This window comes from Galendromus occidentalis, unplaced genomic scaffold (genome assembly GCF_000255335.2).
Source record: "Galendromus occidentalis unplaced genomic scaffold, Mocc_1.1 scf7180000076365, whole genome shotgun sequence".
NCBI lineage: Eukaryota > Metazoa > Arthropoda > Arachnida > Mesostigmata > Phytoseiidae > Galendromus > Galendromus occidentalis.
This window is the reverse complement of record NW_003804354.1, coordinates 11,756-30,352: the sequence shown is the minus strand read 5'-3', so window position 1 is coordinate 30,352 and position 18,597 is coordinate 11,756. Positions and strand designations below refer to the sequence as shown.

The 18,597-nt window shown below is 50.7% G+C and overlaps 3 protein-coding genes across 3 annotated transcripts in view; 2 read left to right on the top strand and 1 right to left on the bottom strand.

Annotated features, from left to right (window-relative positions):
* The window catches only part of LOC100902967 (putative fatty acyl-CoA reductase CG5065), a 742-nt gene extending 689 nt beyond the window's left edge, over nucleotides 1-53 (bottom strand). Inside the window, exon 1 of the mRNA XM_029113155.1 lies at nucleotides 11-53. Within this exon, the coding sequence (XP_028968988.1) occupies nucleotides 11-53 (43 nt within the window). The remainder of the gene's footprint in view (nucleotides 1-10) is intronic.
* A 65-nt stretch (nucleotides 54-118) lies between these two features.
* On the top strand, nucleotides 119-7,420 carry LOC100902818 (putative fatty acyl-CoA reductase CG5065). Its single transcript, XM_029113154.1, has 2 exons — nucleotides 119-136; nucleotides 5,915-7,420. The coding sequence occupies exons 1-2, from the start codon at nucleotides 119-121 to the stop codon at nucleotides 7,418-7,420; spliced, it is 1,524 nt and encodes a 507-aa protein (XP_028968987.1).
* Nucleotides 7,421-9,734: 2,314 nt separating this feature from the next.
* On the top strand, nucleotides 9,735-11,219 carry LOC100902673 (uncharacterized). The gene has a single exon (XM_003738925.1). The coding sequence runs from the start codon at nucleotides 9,735-9,737 to the stop codon at nucleotides 11,217-11,219; it is 1,485 nt and encodes a 494-aa protein (XP_003738973.1).
* The last annotated feature ends 7,378 nt before the right edge of the window (nucleotides 11,220-18,597 follow it).

Genomic DNA, 18,597 nt, shown 5'->3' with positions numbered 1-18,597 from the left:
ATCTTCTCACTGTCGTGCTCGCTCTCGTAGATGTCGCTCTTCGATGACATCATTGTCACAGTTTGCGTAGCACGTGGATATGTGGACGAACACCTTGAGTTTTTCGAACGTCCTGGCCATGTCGAGTAGCTTCTTCGTGCCACACAGATTCATGTGGACCGCGTCTCGGAGCGGAGCGTCGAATCTCACTGACGCTGCCGAATGCACCACGATGTCCACTTCTTTGCGGAGGATCTGGAGGTCTTCGTCACTCACGCCCAGGCGGTCTTGGAGCATGTCTCCGTTTACGAACTTGACCTTGAGGAGAAGATCCGAGGACTCGCTCCGGACGCGGTCGAAGAGCGCACTTCTGAAGATCTGGGCAAAGCGCTCCTCCAGAGTCTCTCCGCGCTTGGGACGAGCCAGAACGTAGATTGAACTCACGTCGGGGCATGAGCGGAGAGTTTTCTCCAGAAGTACTTTACCGACGAAGCCGGTACATCCAGTCACAAAGAGGGTTTTACCAGCGAAGAACTTGCTCACGCCGACGTATTGCTCCATATCTGAAGAAGTTCGGAGAAGTGTTGAGAACAATCCGAAGAGTACCTGTCCGACTCAAAGAGCTCCTTCGGTGCCGAGATGCTGCTCGTGTGAAGTCTGAGGGTTGGTGCGACTGTGTGATGTTCCAATGAGGGCTCCCGGGTGTTAAAAGGGTCTCTGGGAGAAAGAGAGATGGGGCGAGACTCGCCTCCAGGAAACTCTGCGGATGAGTTCGTTCGTCAGACTCTAACGGCAACTTCTCCGCCCCCACAGCGAAGTAATCGTGGGCGAGCTCCGCTTCATATCTCGGTGCGGGGTTCATGCGCGGTATATTAGCTAATCAATCACCAGAAGCCGCTCGGCAACCCTCTGAAGAAGAGAGCCGCGATGCAGCTCTGTGACTTAGAGACCGCTCCGATTCTCAGTGCTTTCCCCCACGCTCAAATACGCCTCAACCAGAACCCCATCGACGCGCCGTTGGGTGTCGGAGACAGTTCTCATATCCAGTAGTCGCATCTCGTACACGGTAATTACTCCCGGAAGTGATCAAGTTTTACTCTGCATGAACAACCTCCCCAAAGAAGGACGGAAGAGTTCGAGGAGCTTACCTTAATGTTTGCTCATTTGATTCTGTTGCGCGCTGAGATCGATCAGTGAATCCAAGCAGAAATCGATCCGTAGAGAATAGCGTCGGGGCAGCCTTCTGGAGCGTCTATCACTGATACATCGGGAGCTTCCTTGCTCTATTGATTCATAACTTTGAACATTGAACATTCGCCCGAGCCTCTGTGACTTACCGGAAATCTGCTCAGCCGGCCTGAACGGACACTGCTTCCTTTTCGGGAACCCCTGCTCTAGTCGAGAGCAAATTTCTGCGCTACGCGGGCCACGCATAAGGAACGTAGATTAGGAACGTTTCCTGGAGTTGGAATCGATGAGAAAGAAGTTCCATTCCAACATGGAGTCCATGGGAAGCCGAAGTTGCTTCATACCCGGGACCTCGTTGCTGGAAGTTCAGCTGGAAATTTCCAGAAATAAATATCAATCCAGATAATCGATCATGTCGGTTCCTCTTCCGAGCGGCGCCGGCACCCGCTACCCGTGGCGGTCGTAAATTTCTAGTCACGAACTTCTATTGTTTAACTTCTATCTATGTTTTGAGCTCGCCATACGTTCCGCGCTTCGTCTTATCACCGACCTCGTTGCAACGACTTATCGATCTAAATCGCGGAAAATTCGCGTGACTCTGGTACAACCAACATTGAGCAATATCATGAGAAAATCAAAGAAATATGACCCAACTTCTCGACCTTCTCTGAATTGAGGAGCTCTCGAGGTTTATTGTATTCCCTGTGGGTTCGTCGACGCTCGACCTTTTCGGCTCGGAAAGGAGGGAATTTTCCCGTTCAATGGGAGGATGCTCACTCTGTCAAATCTGATGATTATTGATAGAGGAAGCACCCAAGAATGTCGCCGAGGTCTCGACGTCCAGCCCTGATTCTGGTCCTCCGTTATATCCACCCGCTTTGAAATGGATGCTGCTCATCGATCTGATTCATCCTGATACCGCCATCTGAATATGAGGAAGATTCAGCTCCCGGATACGACTTTCTCGTTTCCCAGAGGCCCTTGGAGTGCTCTCATTATCGTGCGCATGCACGACGGAAACTCCCCACGACCCTCTCATCAGATCCTTGACCGCACTCGGTATCGCTTCGGCAACGTTCGAACATTCCTGAGTGTTCGTCCACATATCCACCTGCTACGCCGATAGTGACGATCAAGTCATTGAGGGAAGAGTATTCACGAATTCACGTCGAGGAGAGGATCGAAGCGACAGTCATGAGCTCCGGAGGCAAAATTTTCGAGAAAATACCGAATAGACTGTCGAGCGAGTCTATTTATCGAACCGAAGGCCGTATTCTTCATCGAGCTGTGGAAAATCACGGTCGGGAATGTTCTTCGTCTTTGAAGCCGAAACCCTCGTCAGGACAACAGGTCTAAGGTCTAGGGAAGCGGGTCGTATAGAAGAGTATGTGGTAGCGGCAGCAGGCTTCTCTTCTGAGCCCGATGTACTCGAAATTGAGAACTCGGACGGATCGCTTCTACGCTATACGTCGCTTCTCTGATTTAATCCGCATTCTTCGGTGAAAACTCGAGGAGACAGACTTGTGTCGCATAGTGGAGTAGTCAAGACACTTCCTCGCCAGCTTGTTGAAGCATTATACCCGGTGCGGGCAAGATCTGTTCTTCGTTGAATTGTTCTTGGATCGCGGGTCGATATCAGTTATTTAAATACCTATGTAAATATGTATATCGCGGGCTCATATCCCTTCGATTCTATCCCGGGCAACACGCTAGTCTCTCGTGTGTGAATCAAGTAATATTTTATCAGGTCTCGCGGGGAGGGACCTGCGACGCACGCACACCGGAAATGCTTTGATGTCAGCGGTAAGGAATGAGATGGGGTTGCAGGTCCGGGCGTACTCGATTCTTAAGGCTACGGTCAGATTATTCCAATGTCTTCAGATGGATTTCGTTCTCTCTATCTTCTACGCTAGGCCATTCAGATCATTTTCCTTCAAGTGCAGCACCGTATCATCAGCGGAGGCGATAAGTTCCGTTTGTGGTTCTTCGTCGAAGTTGTCGATCAGGAAGCAGATGAGCAACTGAGGTGATAGCGCGCTGCCTCGAAGAATTCCCTCAGGAGGCTGGACTCTCCGTCTTAAAGTCTCCGTCTTGCCCGAACACCTGCTGCCGGTCGGCGAGGTGCGAAGTCATGAGTCATGAGTCGTAGTGCGCTGCCCATGAGGCCGAGTCCCTCCAATTTTGCTATCGGCCGCCGCGCTCCTTCTGAATTAGGGTTGGTCGTAGACCGGGACGTCGGCGTCGTTGCTCTTGAGGTGATTTCGCAGCTGAGATCCGATCTACCTTTCAACAATGTCTTTCAATGACGGCAGAACTGAAATTGGCCTGTGCTTGTTGAGGTCAGCCCTGGCGCCCGATTGGTGTATCGAACAGGATGGCTGCTATATGTATATCTTGAAGATTTCCGGGAAGTCTAATTTTGAATCTGCGACGGGCGTGCTCATGAGTTCACGAGGGCGTGATGGGAGATACTCCAACGTCTTCCGAAAGATACCTCGACGCCTTCCGAAAGATACCTCGACGCCTTCCGAAAGATCCCCGGACTCTCGCTCCCGGAAGTATTTGAGACTTGAGTAAGACTTGAGTACGACTTGAATCAGCTCATGCTATCTGGTACCTGAGTCTTAGCCTCCGTCGGAGTCCGCGCCGCTCAGCAATGACCAGTACGGCGTGGTCGAATCGGACATGAACTCAAATGTCTAGAAGTCTCCAAATTGAGCCTTTCTTGCCCTCGACTCCGATGCTGCCCGCTGGAGATGATCTGTGGACTCTCCCTGCTCGTCTCCACTGGGCCCCCGTTTCCAATCCTAATGGGTGTTGCTCGATCCGAAGATCGTCGGGATTCCCAGAGGTCTGTGCTCCGGGGCTCTCCGCTAGTGATGATTGGTGAACGGGCCAATCTCCCACCGAAGAGGAGCTCGTCACATCATTCGTCCCTTATATCTCGCGGTTCGCTCTCCGAAATGAGTCATCTTCCGAAGGGAGCGTCTCAAGCGACCATCATGAGGGACAGAATATTTCCAGGGCAAGACTGGATTCCCGCAATGCAATTTATTACGGCTGGATACATTTAAATGATCGCGATAAGTTCCTCAAGCTCATCGCGATGAGTTCCTTAAGCTCCTAGCGATACGTTCCTCAGGTTCCTTGCGACAGGTTCCCCAAGCTCGATCGCTGCACACGTCGCCTGCCGGCATCCGGCGAGACGTGCATTCGCGACATTCACAAGACAAGTTGAAAAAGCCGGCCTGCGTACGTCTAGACCAGCGTTTCCCAACCGGGGGTACAAGTACCCCTGGGGGTACCAGGAGCTCTCCCGAGGGGTACCGGAAGCCATCAGGATTTTTTTCGGCAGAAGATAGATAAGATGGGTAAGAGCTATCGACCGCGCCAAAGACCCCTGGATGGACCAACTGCTGCATGACCGGCAACAGCAAAAATCTCACTAGCGGGTGTGATATGTACATACGTTTAAACGGGACGAATAGTTGATGGCTTGGTAGATCTTGAAATATTGCGCAGTTTCCAAAGAGATAAGTTGAGAAATGAATGTAGAGAATCGTGATGTTGTGGATCAGCTTGTTTTTTCTTTCAAGCTTAAATTTCGGTTTTCTAGGGGTAGGGGGTACCGGAGGGGGTACCGGAGACACTCGACCAACCTCAGGGGGTACTCGGGACCAGAAAGGTTGGGAAACGCTGGTCTAGACGGTCTTTGCGAAGATTCCCGGTTTTCGTAGCACCCCCACTTCCGGAAAGGCGCTCTCAGCGGAAAACGGTATTTTCTTCAAATTAGATCAGTTCGCACTACTTAAATCCAGGGGCCCGTAATTTAGAGCAGAATTCCTTTCGCCTTCTAATGTCGGTGTCCAACTGCCCCGGATATTACAGTGGGCGATCAGGAATTCGACTTCCCGGCCGAGAGCGGAGAGGAATGAGTGAAGGAATGAGAATGTGAGCATGGGACGAATTTTCGAATTTTCCGAGATATTAGACGCAATCCGACAATTCATATATGTCTGCACCGAGCAATGTGTCCCATTAATTCTCAAAATATCACGCAGGGTCTCCCACGTTCCCGATCGTAGGAGCTTGGCAACGTAGAGCTTCGTCGAAGCTTGTACGAAACTCACGGCGATCTGATTCCACTCCGAAAAGCGGATGGCTCGCACGAATAGAAAACATCGATACCTCAGATTGATGTTCTTCTCGGAACATCCGACTTCTCTCGAGGATGATCAACGAGCCTTCCGGCCGGACCCCCAATGCCGCGAGAATCGGCCGCGACCATTTTCACCCCACCTTGATCGAACCTCGTAGACCTGCATCCACCATGTTCTCGAGGTATGGCGCCCTCCAGATGGGTCCGCTCTCCGCAGTGCGCCCGCGGACGATCTCAGAACGTCCCAACAAGAAACACGCCCCCTCAGTTGCTCGATCCGGCGTCCGTGTTCATCCGCCCAGAACGGGTCCCACCGTCAAGCGACGCGAGTCTCAACCCTCGATCGCCAGTTCCTCTGTTCCCGGCGATGGAGCACTGCATTTGGCCTCTGATGACTAACCCGGAGGGGCTCCTAGAGGACTCTTTCTCTCTGATCCTCCTCACTGGAACCCTATAACTACGTCGGGGAACCTCGATGAGTTATCAAACAATCGCACCGACCTCCGGAACCAAACTGGGAGCGACTCAACATCGAGGAAACTCCTTGAGCCGGATAAGTTTTACCCGAATTGTTCCCAGCACTCCCAGCTTTCTCACGTCATGGAGCAGTACGTCGGCGTGAGCGAGTTCTTCGCTGGAAAAACCCTCTTCGTGACTGGATGCACCGGCTTCATCGGAAAAGTACTTCTGGAGAAAATTCTCCGCTCATGCCCCGACGTGAGTTCCATCTTCGTCCTGGCTCGTCCAAAGCGCGGGAAGACTCTCGAGGAGCGCTTTGCCCAGATTTTCGAAAGTGCGCTCTTCGACCGCGTCCGGAGCGAGTCCTCGGATCTTCTCCTCAAGGTCAAGTTCGTAAACGGGGACATGCTACAAGACCGTCTGGGCGTGAGTGACGAAGACCTCCAGATCCTCCGCAAAGAAGTGGACATCGTGGTGCATTCGGCAGCGTCAGTGAGATTTGACGCCCCGCTCCGAGACGCGGTCCACATGAATCTGTGTGGCACAAAGAAGCTATTCGACATGGCCAGGACGTTCGAAAAACTCAAGGTGTTCGTCCACATATCCACGTGCTACGCAAACTGTGACAATGATGTCATCGAAGAGCGCATCTACGAGAGCGAGCACGACAGTGAGAAGATCATGGAGTTGGTCGAGGGCCTCGACGAGAAGAGTCTCGAGAAGATGCAGGAGGAGCTTCTGGCCGAGAAGCCGAATACGTACACCTTCACAAAGCACCTCACGGAGCTTATGATCCAGAAGTACAACGAGACCGTGCCCTTCACGATCACGATAGTCAGACCGTCGATCGTGGTCGCTTCCATGTCCGAACCCTTCCCAGGGTGGGTGGACAATTACAACGGACCGAGTGGAATGGTCTGTTCGACAGCTTGCGGGCTGCTCAAGTCAATCTATTCGAGAAGTGAAATGAGGACCGACTTGATTCCGGTCAACATTGTCGCAAAAACCGTGATCCTCGCTGCGTGGCGAGCGGGAACCACAGATTCCAAGAAAATTGGAATCTACAACTGTGCCATCGGCGATCGGGCACCCAGTTTCACCTGGGGCGACTTCGCGAATTTCCAAAAGAAGCTCGTCAAGGAGGTCACGTTCAATAATGCCGTCCGCTATCCCGCCCTCACCCTGCGCAGCAACTGGACGATGCACAAATTGTCAATGATCTTCCAGCATTTTCTTCCCGCCTTCATTGGGGATGGCGTCCTCTCGATGATCGGGAAGAAACCCTTCCTGAACAAGGCGTACGAGCAGATCAACGCCATGCAGTCGGCCCTCTCGTTCTTCACCACTCATGAGTGGACGTTCAGGACGGAGAAATTGGAAGAGCTCTCCGAGTTTCTGGACGAGAACGATCGTCGAGAGTTCGAAATAGACGTGGGTTCGCTCATCTGGGACGATTTTCTGGTTGATTACGTTCGAGGTCTCCGCGACCACGTCCTCGAGGAGGGACACAAGGGGGAATCTACCCGCATACGGACCTTGTACCTAATCAACCAGGCCCAAAACTGCCTTCTGGCCTGCGGCGCCTTAATCGCTATCAAAGAGATTCGATGGCTTGCGGAATCCCTGGATGGATAGTTCTCTGCTTGATGTCGCCTCTGATGAGTGGGGACTATCAGGGGCGACGGGCCGTCGCAGGACCGATAGTTAAGGAATATTAATTTTTATTTTTAGGAATTTTTATATTTATTGTGAAAAGCGGTCAAATATATTTATCTTACTTAGTGTAAACGTCGTCGGAGTCGATGCCCCGTGCCTAATGGCTTGCGGGGTCTTCACAGCCTTCAAAGAGATACGATGGCTCATTGACCCGTCTTAGGTATATCTCTCCGAGAAATTAGGTAGGAAAATTCTAATATATGCACTATTATGATAAATTGACTATTAGATAAATATTGAATAAATTCTTGACCACTATTGAATTCCTTAAGATATTGTTTACCGGCTATGAATGACCATAGAAGTCTTTATGATATCGTTCTACGGCCGCGCAGGACTGGGCCCGCTCTTGGCTTCTCTTCTCCACAAGAGAGCTTGCTTGCTAGTTTGCAGGAGGATCATGGGATATATGAACAAACTTCTTGTCAGAGCTACCGATCGCTTACCTGACGATCTCCGCGAGTGTGGGCCTAAGTTTTTCCGGAAGCTTCAACCACGGGGAAGGTGAATTCAAAGCTCGGCGTCCATCAGCGTCCACGGTCTTTTTCATTAGCTAATGGACACCGCGGGAGTCCACATCCCAGACACCTCGCACAGTGTTTGCGTCCGCATTCCCCGCTGAAAATGTCTCATGGACACTCATAAATAGAAGTGATCTGCTCTCGATTTTGATTCTCTAGACGATAAAGAGGGTCACATGCGGTCGCACCTAGGCATCGCGCGGTTTGTCAACCGCGGTTTTAAAACCGCGGTTAACCGCAATTTTCAGCGGTTTAAAACCGCGAAAAAACCGCTCCTCCCCGCGGTTAACCGCAAAAAAACGCAATCCGATGGACTACCGGATTTCCGATTAAGTTCCACTATTTCGTCTGTCTGGATGGTGGCAGAGGCCCAATTACCAATTACCTGCGATCAGGCCTCAGCGAGAGTCGAGCTCTGCAAAATCGCTTTTCAATCAGGTCGGCTAGGCCTCAATCGCCTATGATGCCGCCCTCGGCCAGGGAATCGCCTTTCGCATGGAACGTCTTCCGATCATCCTCCGCCCTCGCCCCAGATGGAACGCCAAGGAATGCGTCCATTCAAAGCTGCATTGTTATGATCAGAGGCGCGGATGTTCATGCAAAATGCATAAGATGCATAAAAACGCATAAATCGCTCTTTTTCAGCCCTAAATGCATAAAATGGTTCTGAGAGCATATTTCTGCATAATTCGCCCCTTTCGGTCTTCTTTATGGGCAGTTCTGGTCGCCGAATTGAGTTTTCTGCCGGGTCGAGACGAAGTAGACATCGTACCGGGACATAGAGCCCTCAGAGGCATATCGGGCAGAGGCTAGGCCTTGCGCGGTTTTTCACCGTGGTCGGGAAATCGCGGTTAACCGCAAAATTTTCGCGGTTATTAACCGCAGGATAACCGCACCCTCTGCGGTTTTTTTGCGGTGAACGACCGCATTTTGTCCAGTATAATTTGTTGGCTTAACACCTTCAATTCGGCCTTTTCTGAGAATGCAGAGTCTCCCTGCCGGGCAGGAGAGAGAGCCAACTCATGTCAGTGGAAAACCAGAACACAGCAAGCATCGTATGACCGATACGCCTATCGATGATCAGGCTTGGCTCCGATTCGGAGTATTCGCGCTCTCGTCCGGCTTTCATTGATCGAAGATCGAAGCACCGAGTGGAGAGCGTTTGAATCCACAACGCGGCCGCCTGCTCAAGCGCTGTCTGGAAAGTTTGGAAGCGATCCCCCCAACCTCCGTGCAACCAGAACGAGATTTTAGTGTAGTCGGCCTGATTCTAGGAGAGAATCGAGGAAGCATGAAAACGGAGACCCTCCATAACATCTTCATCGTCCGTAAGGCTTTGCAGCACGGGCTTTTGTAACTTGATGGTAACTTAATGTAGCAAACAGACTGTAAATAAATAATGCTCTCCGGACCTTTTGTGGACAACGGACGAGAACAAAAAATTCTGTGAATATGCGGTTATTAACCGCAAAGTGACTGTAACCGCGGTTTTCTCATCCGCGGTCAACCGCAACCGCAATTTTTTCAAAAAGCGGTTTTTCGCAAGGCCTAGCAGAGGCGCCTTTTCGTCACGTGCTGGTCCAACTCGACTCGAACGTGCGATCATGCGCTCGAGTGGCCGCGACGCCGACGGGTGACAATCGAGACTCGCCGCGCCGCGTGCGATAATTCTCAATTTCTACCGCGCGGTAACGAAACGCATAAGTCTGGAGATGCCGAAAGTGATGGTGTGTACCAGAGCGAAGCTCGAGTCCTATGTGAAAATCCTCGGCGACGGGAACCTCTCGACCGACGGACACGTTATACTGTGCAAAATCTGCGAGCGGCAAGTGACAGCTGACCGGAAATCTCAAATCACCCAGCATCTCAATGGCGCGAGACACAAATCGCTCCTTATCAAGAAGACTCAGGCGACATCATCGAGTGTAGTCCAGATCGGCTCTTTCCTGAAGACCTCAGGGAGGCAATCAAAATTCAAGCTCGATCTTCGTGAAGCGTTGGTTTCTGCTGGTATCCCGTTGCGAAAATTAGAGAACGCGAAGTTGAAGCGTTTCCTCGGAACATATTCAAAAGAGCAGATACCCTGTCCATCGACTCTCCGGAAGATCTATTTGGAGAGTGTCTATGAGCAGAAGTTGGAATTCATCAGGAACGCTGTGGATGGCACATCGATATGGCTATCTATCGATGAAAGAACCGACGTAACCGGCCGATCGGTTGCTCACACGGTCGTGGGCACGCTCGGAACGGAAGGAACCAAAAGTTTTCTATTGCATGCAGAAAGTCTTGAAAAGACCAACAGCTCCACGATTTCACAAGCGTTCATGAACTCTCTGGCAGTACTCTGGCCAGATGGAATTCAACATGAAAAGGTACTCCTCTTTGTCTCCGATGGTGCCGCTTATATGAAGAAGGCCGGCGCTGCTCTGAAAGTGATCTTCAGCAAAATGCTACATGTAACGTGTGCTGCTCACGCAGTGCATAGTATAGCCGAAGAAGTCAGGCTAATCTTCCCTGACGTCGACAGGCTAGTCGCTAACGGAAAGAAAGTTTTCCGTAAGTCGGCAGCACGAGTCATCCGTTTCCGAGAGATCGCACCGGGCACTGCTTTGCCACCGCAGCCGATCCTCACAAGATGGGGCACGCGGATCGATGCAGCGATTTACTACGCTAGAAACCTCGAGGTGTTCTCTTCGGTGATCTATGCTCTCGATGCCAGTGAAGCCGCCAGCATACGTGTCGTCCAGCAGCTCTTGGAAGCGGCAACGTTGAAGGACGATCTCGCGTTCATCGACGCACACTTCGGTGCTCTGCCGAAGGGCATCGCAGCGCTCGAAGAGCAAAACGTACCCCTCGTAGGAAGCACCGAGATTTTTGAAAATCTCCTCCTCGACCTAAAACGAACTCCAGGTTCCATTGGTGAGAAAATACGTCGGAAATGCGATCACGTCCTACGCGACAATCCTGACTACCACCAGCTGAAAAGAGTGGCCAACATCCTGCGCGGTTACGCTTCCGAGGAACCTGACGACGACATCCTCAGTCCGTCGGAGCTGGCTTCGTTGAAGTTCGCGCCGATCACTTCAGTAGATGTGGAGAGATCGTTTTCCATGCTGAAGCATACATTAAGTGACCGACGGCGAGGTTTTACGTTCGAACACTTAAAACAAGTCCTTGTGGTATATTGTAATCAGTGAGAGACCCGTCATAGTACTGTACATGACTCAAAAATTAAATGCATAAATCTGTTTTTTTAGTGCATATTTTGGGCGTTTTAAGTGCATAATTGCATGCATAATTCTCGAATTATAAATGCATAAACATCCGCGCTCTAGTTATGATGATCTGTTGGTTCTTGAGCCGTTCCAGACGGGAACCCCATGGTTCGGGAAGAAAGCCAGTACTCGTGCCTTTAGTAGATCCGATACATAATTTAAAACTGTATGGCTGACTTCCGAGTAGTTAAAGGGGCGAAGAGCTGGGTTCGGAGATGGTACAGGAAAGCATCCGACCGTGCTCAGTGCTCTCAGTGCCTGAAGGTTAGTTACCAGATGGAAGGAAGAATCTATGTGATCGTCGTAAAACTTACATCCGACGATAATACCTCCGCTCTATTGGGGTCTCTGTACCTCACAGCAGCCGATTAGATTGTGTTCCCGGTTACTTTCCATGAGTCTTGTCCGTTCGTTTCCCCTATCATGTGCAACCGGGAAAACTGCTCCAGTGTCCTGTTTCGCGAGGACTCGCAAGTGTCTGTGATATCGTGTGGAAAATGATTGAGTGTTTCGGGGTGAATGGGTGAGTGTCTCGTGTGAATTGCGGAAGCTCCATCTGCCTTCAGTCGATCTTAGAATGTTTCCCGAATCGAGGAGAACAATATTATTGCGAGAAACGCTACATTCATTCCTCTGGGAAATTCGGATCGCAGGAGCTGAAAAGAGCGTCAGAAATACCAGCTCGCTCATCGACCACCTCAGCAGGAAACACGAGATTTCTAAGGACAGCCCGGGCTGGAGTTCGTCGGTCTCCGGACAGAATGTGAGCGAGTCTACGCTAGAGATAGCGGAGGAAGAGGCCCCTCCCGAATCCGAACTGGACGCTCACCAGGTCGTCCCGGTGGCCAAGAGAAGGAAGACGCAGCTTCGAATCGATTCGTTCGTCGTCGCAAGGCGGACTATTCGGAGTGAGATCGTTTCGCTGATCTGCGAGTCGAACCTCAGTAGGAACCAGGTCATCACTTCTGGCGCGGTGAATAGATCACCCACTCGCGCGTATCCAAATGATCCGCCCCGCCGAAGTCCCATCCCACGCTGAGGGTCCTGCTGTCAGAAGAGGCAACTCGAGTCCGGAATGATTTGATGACCACGCCCCAACAGATCCGGGAGAAAGGTACAGGCTCTCCTCTCGAATATTATCAAGGCTGGTGTGTCTGCCGCAATGTTGTCTCATGAAGATATGCTCGAAGTCATACGCTGGTTTTTGCAGGAATGAAGTTTTCCATGTCCTTCGACGAAGCCACGTTGATAGGAACCGACCGATATCTCACAGTGAACCTCCATGACTCGGATAAAATCTTCGGACGTTCAAATATAGCTCCCCTGGGCCTGATACGAGTAAAGGAGAGGGCTACAGGAGAATATCTGAGAGACGTTATCTGCCACCGGCTAAGCTCATTCAAATTGTCAAGGAACGATATCGTAGCAGCAGTCACCGATGGCGCCTCCAACGTGCTCAAGGCAGTAGACCTTATTGGAGTTCATCGGCAGAAGTGCTTTGCTCATGGATTGGATCTGGTAATACGAAGAGCTGTCTACGGAGCTCAAGCTGCAGCATTCGATGTGGCGATCCTGACGGACGGAGATGACCGAAGTATTTCTCGAGTCGATAGCGGCGACGATTCTCCTGAAGATAGCGACAGGAGCGATGCGGAGGACACGGGAAATTCCGATGACGACGATGAACGTGTCGAGACGTGGAACTCAGTGACGCTCGGTGAAGCACTCCGCCGTCTTCGCGCTGTCGCGCGCAATTTCCGGAGGAAAACCGCCATGATGGATGAAGTCCGGAAGATCACGGAGAGGGATGAATACAATGGCAGGTCGTTGTGTGTCAAGATCGATTGTAAAACGAGATGGTACTCCACACTGGAAATGATCGAGCGTGCCATCGAGATTCTGCCAGCAATCTACAACGTCCTATCCCGCTACGGAACGCCCCTGAGCCCGAGTGACGCTGTGGGTTTGGAAAGGATCAGGAACATCTTGTCACCATTCAAACGAGCCATTCTAGTCTTGTGCAAAAACGAAGCCACCTTGTTTCACGCGGACAGAGTCTTCTCGCTATTGATGAAGGATCTCGATGAGATGAATGTTGAGCTATCTCGAATCCTCCTTGAGAGTTTGAAAGGGGAGATCAGAAAAAGACGGACAATTCACTCTAGCATTCTGGCTGTATTGGAGAATTACGAATATGACTTCAGCCTCGAACTCGAAGTTGGACAAGAGCGTCTTTCCGACGATGAAGTTTTGGACAATCTGGCGGATATTCTCGATGCGCGGGAATTTGTCGAGGATGAGTCATCCTCCCTCGAGATGCTCAGCCAAGCTCCGGTTCGTATGCTTGTTGCGCATCGAAAGAAAGCATTGCGCCATGTCGCTGAAAATTTCCTCATCCAAGCTCATTCTATTGCAGACAGTTAGCTGGGATTCAATATTCAACGAGACATCAGCTTCCTCCAATAGCGCCGGGGCGAGCTCAAGCGGTAGAGCTCCATCTGGTAGAGTTCAGTTGAACCGCGAATTTAGTTTCTTCAAATCCGGAGGAGGTCGCGGACTCTCCTTGAACACTTGCTTGGAGAGCTCAAGAGCCATTCCACCTACATCGGTGCAAGCAGAGAGGGACTTTCGTACGGTCCGTCATCCGCTGGGCGAGAATCGAGCCAGACTTAAATCAACGACCCTGAACGATATTTTCATAATCCGGAAGGCGCTTCAAAACCGCGGTCGCGCTCCCCAATGATCATGAAGAGGAAACAAGCTGTATTGACATCATTTTTCGGGGAGAAAATGTCGAATGGCTCCTCAGAACGTGCTCTCCAAGACCCGAGAATAGAGGAGAAGAGCCTGAATCCTTCTTTGTCTTTGATCCGAGTGAGCCCGGATCTCATGGTCGAGCTGAACGAGTCAAGTCTCTCCTTCACGTATGGGACATAGGTGACTTTGTGGGTTCCACCGCGGTTGTCAGCGAGCATGACAAGTGCAACGCTGTACTGGTCACCTGGACGCCCGATGGGAATTATGAATTCCTGGAGGTGACGCAAAATGGAAGGAACAGACGGCTCCGATATGAGATCCTGCGAAAATGGACATGGCTGTCTCACAGTGAGAAGAGAAATGTAGCCCTCTGCAAAAAATGTGTATTCTTTGCGCGGAATGAAAGCGATCGTGGAGGCTGCCGAGCGCTCGTCGTGTTCGTGAACTCGCCGCTCGCTAAGTTCGCGAGAACCCTCGAAACACCGAGAGGGCATGATGCATCTTGGTGTCACGTCAAGGCCAGTATCGACGCAGAAAACTTCCTGAAGAGATTTGAGGATACGGAAAAGCTAGACACTGGAAGCTTGGCCGACGAAGGCAGAAGAAAACAAGCTATCGAGAGTCGAAAAAACCTCTCGTCCATAGTGAAAACCATGATACTCTGTGGAGTACAAGGCTTGCCTCTGAAAGGCCACAGGAATGATGGGGATCCCAGCGAAGAATCGAAACATAATGACGGAAACATCAGAGCGTTGTTGAGGTTCCGAGTGGGTGCCGGTTACGCGGTGCTGCGAGATCATCTGAGCGGTGCCGGCTCGAACGACCCTTACATAAGTCCGAAAATCCAGAGCGAAGTGATGAATACTACCGGGAAAATATTCAGGCAGAAGATTTGTGCGGAGATATCGTAATCAGCTTTTTTCCGGTACTCGCGAGTGAGACGCGAGATGTCGGCATGATTGATCAGCTCAAAATATGTCTCCGGTACGTTACTCCTAGAAAAGACTAAAAGTCGTTGTTGAAAACTTCTCGATGTTTTCCGGAGTGCCGAACAGAACGGGTAGAGGTCTCACTAAAATCATCTTGGAAACTCTGGGGTCTGAGGGCATCGATATGACAAAGTCGCGGCAATAAGGCTGCGAAGGATGCAGTACAATGAGCGATGCATTCAGTTCAGAGACGAATAAAATCCACAATACCTCAAGCGCTGTACTCTCATAGCGCAGGTCTCAGCTTTAACCTCGCGATGGTTCGTTTGTCGTAGATAATCGCGATAGGAAATGCAGTGGGAACTATTGCTAGCGTTTGCGCCTTCATACCGAGCTCGTCTCAGCGCATCGCCGCGCTCGGAAGTCAAGTTGAGCGTCATTGCGACACCATCGTAGGTAGGCGACTCAAGCCGCTCTGCGCCACGAGATGGATAGAGAGTCATCGAGCCCTCATCACGTTTAAGGGAATTCCAGTGCCGATTTTTGGCGCCCTAGAGGAGATCGCCACGACCAGGAGAGATTCCTGTCACCAAGCCGATTCGCAAGCGTAAATTCGTCGACGCGCTTCTGGTCCTCGAGAGCTCTGCATAGCTCGTAATGCCATTATCAGTTTCGCTACAATCGTCCGAACTGGACATTTTCCGTACATTTGTATTGCAGCGGCAAGAAAATGCCGACGGTGCTTCCGGATCGATTTTCGAAGAAATTGAAACTTTGTTCTCTGTTGGAAATCGAGGTGGAACTGCCGACATTGTGTCGCGAAGAATTGACTGAATCATCCTTTGCAGAATGTGGAAAAATGTTCCAGAGTAAGCGTGTACATTCAATATGTACATAGGTCAGCTGATCGTGGATGTGGATTCTCTCTACAACGACTGCAGGCAAGAGGACATGAAGATAAATCACCTTGAGCCTTATTCATGCTGTTTCGAGAATTCCGAACATGCGACTGAACTCTATCAGGGTGATCTCAACTGCAGCCGAAGCACTGTGGGAGGCGGATACGAGCGCTGGAGGATGAAGTGGATTCGGACTACCAGAGTAGAGCCGCCACGAAATGCTGTGGACGTCTTGAACCTTTGCGTGGCTGATGATCATCCGGCATCGACCTTGCTGCGAATTCATGCGACTCTACCGGTAACAACAGCGAGTCCCGAACGTACCGTCGGGATTTTCAGATTGCCTGGAACGCATCTCCGTACAGCTATGAATGAGGAACGGCTCAAGGGTCTTGCATGCATGAAGAAACATCGCGAAATCCCGACCAGCGCTGAGGAGGTGGTCGAAGTACTCTCCGTGAGATCGAGGAAACTCGATCTGATCCTCTGAATGATCGGAGAAAAACGAGCGTTCCAACTGGTTGTTATCGCTTTTCATTTGCAACTCCGTCCACGTGTAAATAAAGTTATCCGAGGAACTATATCAAGGATTTACAGCTCTTCTCATTCCTATATCGAATTAGAAAAATTCGTCTCATAATAGGGCTTCCAAAGAGACGCGAAGTCTTTAGCGGGAGGTCCCCGTCATCACTGGCTGCAGATGATCGCTACCGCCGGAATTCATCTACAGTCGAACCCGCTTATAAGAAAACCGGTTAAAAGAGAAAACCGGATTTAAGAGACCGATCCCGATTCCCCGATTTTTCTCCATAGGGTTTCATGTTAAAAACCTCGCTTATAAGAAACTCGGATATAAGAGAAAACCGGATATAAGAGACAATTTGCAAACCCCGGCCCCATAGAGTTCCATGTTGGAGACCTCGTATATAAGGATGACCGTCTCAAGCAGAATTTCTGTTTGCTCTCCCATGACTCCTCTTCCTCTCGGAACCTGCGCGAATGAGATAACACGCGCAGATCCACGGTTCGATATGATCATTGCTCCGAAAATGATCGTCTCTTCACAGGATCATGATACAGGCATCCAAGTCATACGAGAACGAGATGTTTCAAGTCTTTTCGTCGAAAAACCGTACCTCGGATATTAGAGAAACCGGATATAAGAGACCATTTTCAATTCCCCGAGAAGTCTCTTTTAAGCGGGTTCGACTGTAGCTGCAGGTTCTGTAGGTTATACCAGAGGGGTAGCTTCCCTTTGATGAGTCTCAAACTAATTGGGTGAGTCGTGTGTGACCGTTTGCAGCAACTTTCGCGATGTGAATATCGATACAGTACAATTGACTGGTTCGCAAGAAGACGCCATCGTGGAGCACGTCCCCCTGGGGATGCGTGTAGGCGAGAGAACTTGACCGTGTCTTCCATCCGACGCCACCCCAGTTGAGGGCTACTCGGATGCCTGTAGAGATCCGTGTGTCCTGACGAGCCACGGAATTCTAGGCAAACGTTGTAACCCTCGAGCGGATCGACGTTCTGGATCCTGGCTGAAGGCGGCGGGCTCATTCGCTTCCCTCCTGGTGATATTTTGATTCGACAGTTGTATAATACATTTCTAAATTTAGCAGAGCTACTTGCGGGTCGGCATACGGCTCAATCTTCTGCGGTAGATCGTAGCTGATGCCGCGCACTTCTGCAACGATTCGGTTCCGTTGCTCCAAGAGTCGTTCGTGCTCTATCTCGGTCAGCTTCGGTCTGTGAGCTGATCTCATCATAGCGAGGCTTATTGTGAGTTCGATGATGCATCGCTCCGTTGTTTCAGGTATCAGTCTGTCTTCACTGTATTCGCGAAGTGCCCCGATTCAGCACCTTTCCCGTTAATCCTGACTTTATGCTGAGCAACGCTACCTACTCAAGCGCGCCCGAGAATGATGTCCGATTAATCAAGCATTTCACTTTGCAAAATAATACTGGCATCGTGTATCTGCGTCTGTATTCCCCGACGTAAGGTCAATGATTCGATTATTGGGACGGAGCCTGCGAAAATGAAAAATGCGATCCACAAGTTCCGAATGGAATACTTGCTCTCTCAGGTTAGATGGAATCAGATTTGTAAGTCGCGCTACATTCACATTCCGAACGGGAAGAGCAATGTGCGTCTAACCGGCAGCCAGGATCGCGTTTCTGCCTTCCCCCGCGGACATCCTCGAGGGATAGAAAACTAGATTATTCCATTGAGACAGTCCACCAAAAGGGACACGGAAATATCGTTTTCATCAGTCGCACGTATGAGCTTCGCGCGCGTTTAGAGCGACAGAATTCGGGGAATTACTCGACTAAATCGTGGAGCGGCGGGCATGTCGTCAAGATGTCGACGGTCGCCGACGAAAGAAAAATCATCAGAATAATTCCTCTTGTCAAAAACTCCTGAAGTTTCCTAGTTCCGTACCGAGGAGTTTGCCTGCATCGAAATTTGACCAGGATCGCCGACATGGTGTCATCGTTGAGGTCGCAAATGACTTGTGTGGCACGCATTTCGTCATCCACAGGCCTCTTCAGTAAACCTCGTCAGGCCACTTGTGCTGAACGTGATGCAACGAGATTCGCGGAAGTGGACAAGGCGGGTCCAGAATCTGTTTGGCTAGACTCCATTGTTCGTCCTCGATTTCTCTGTAACCTACAGAGGAGCAGCAGGTCCTTTACTCGGAATTCTATCGAACG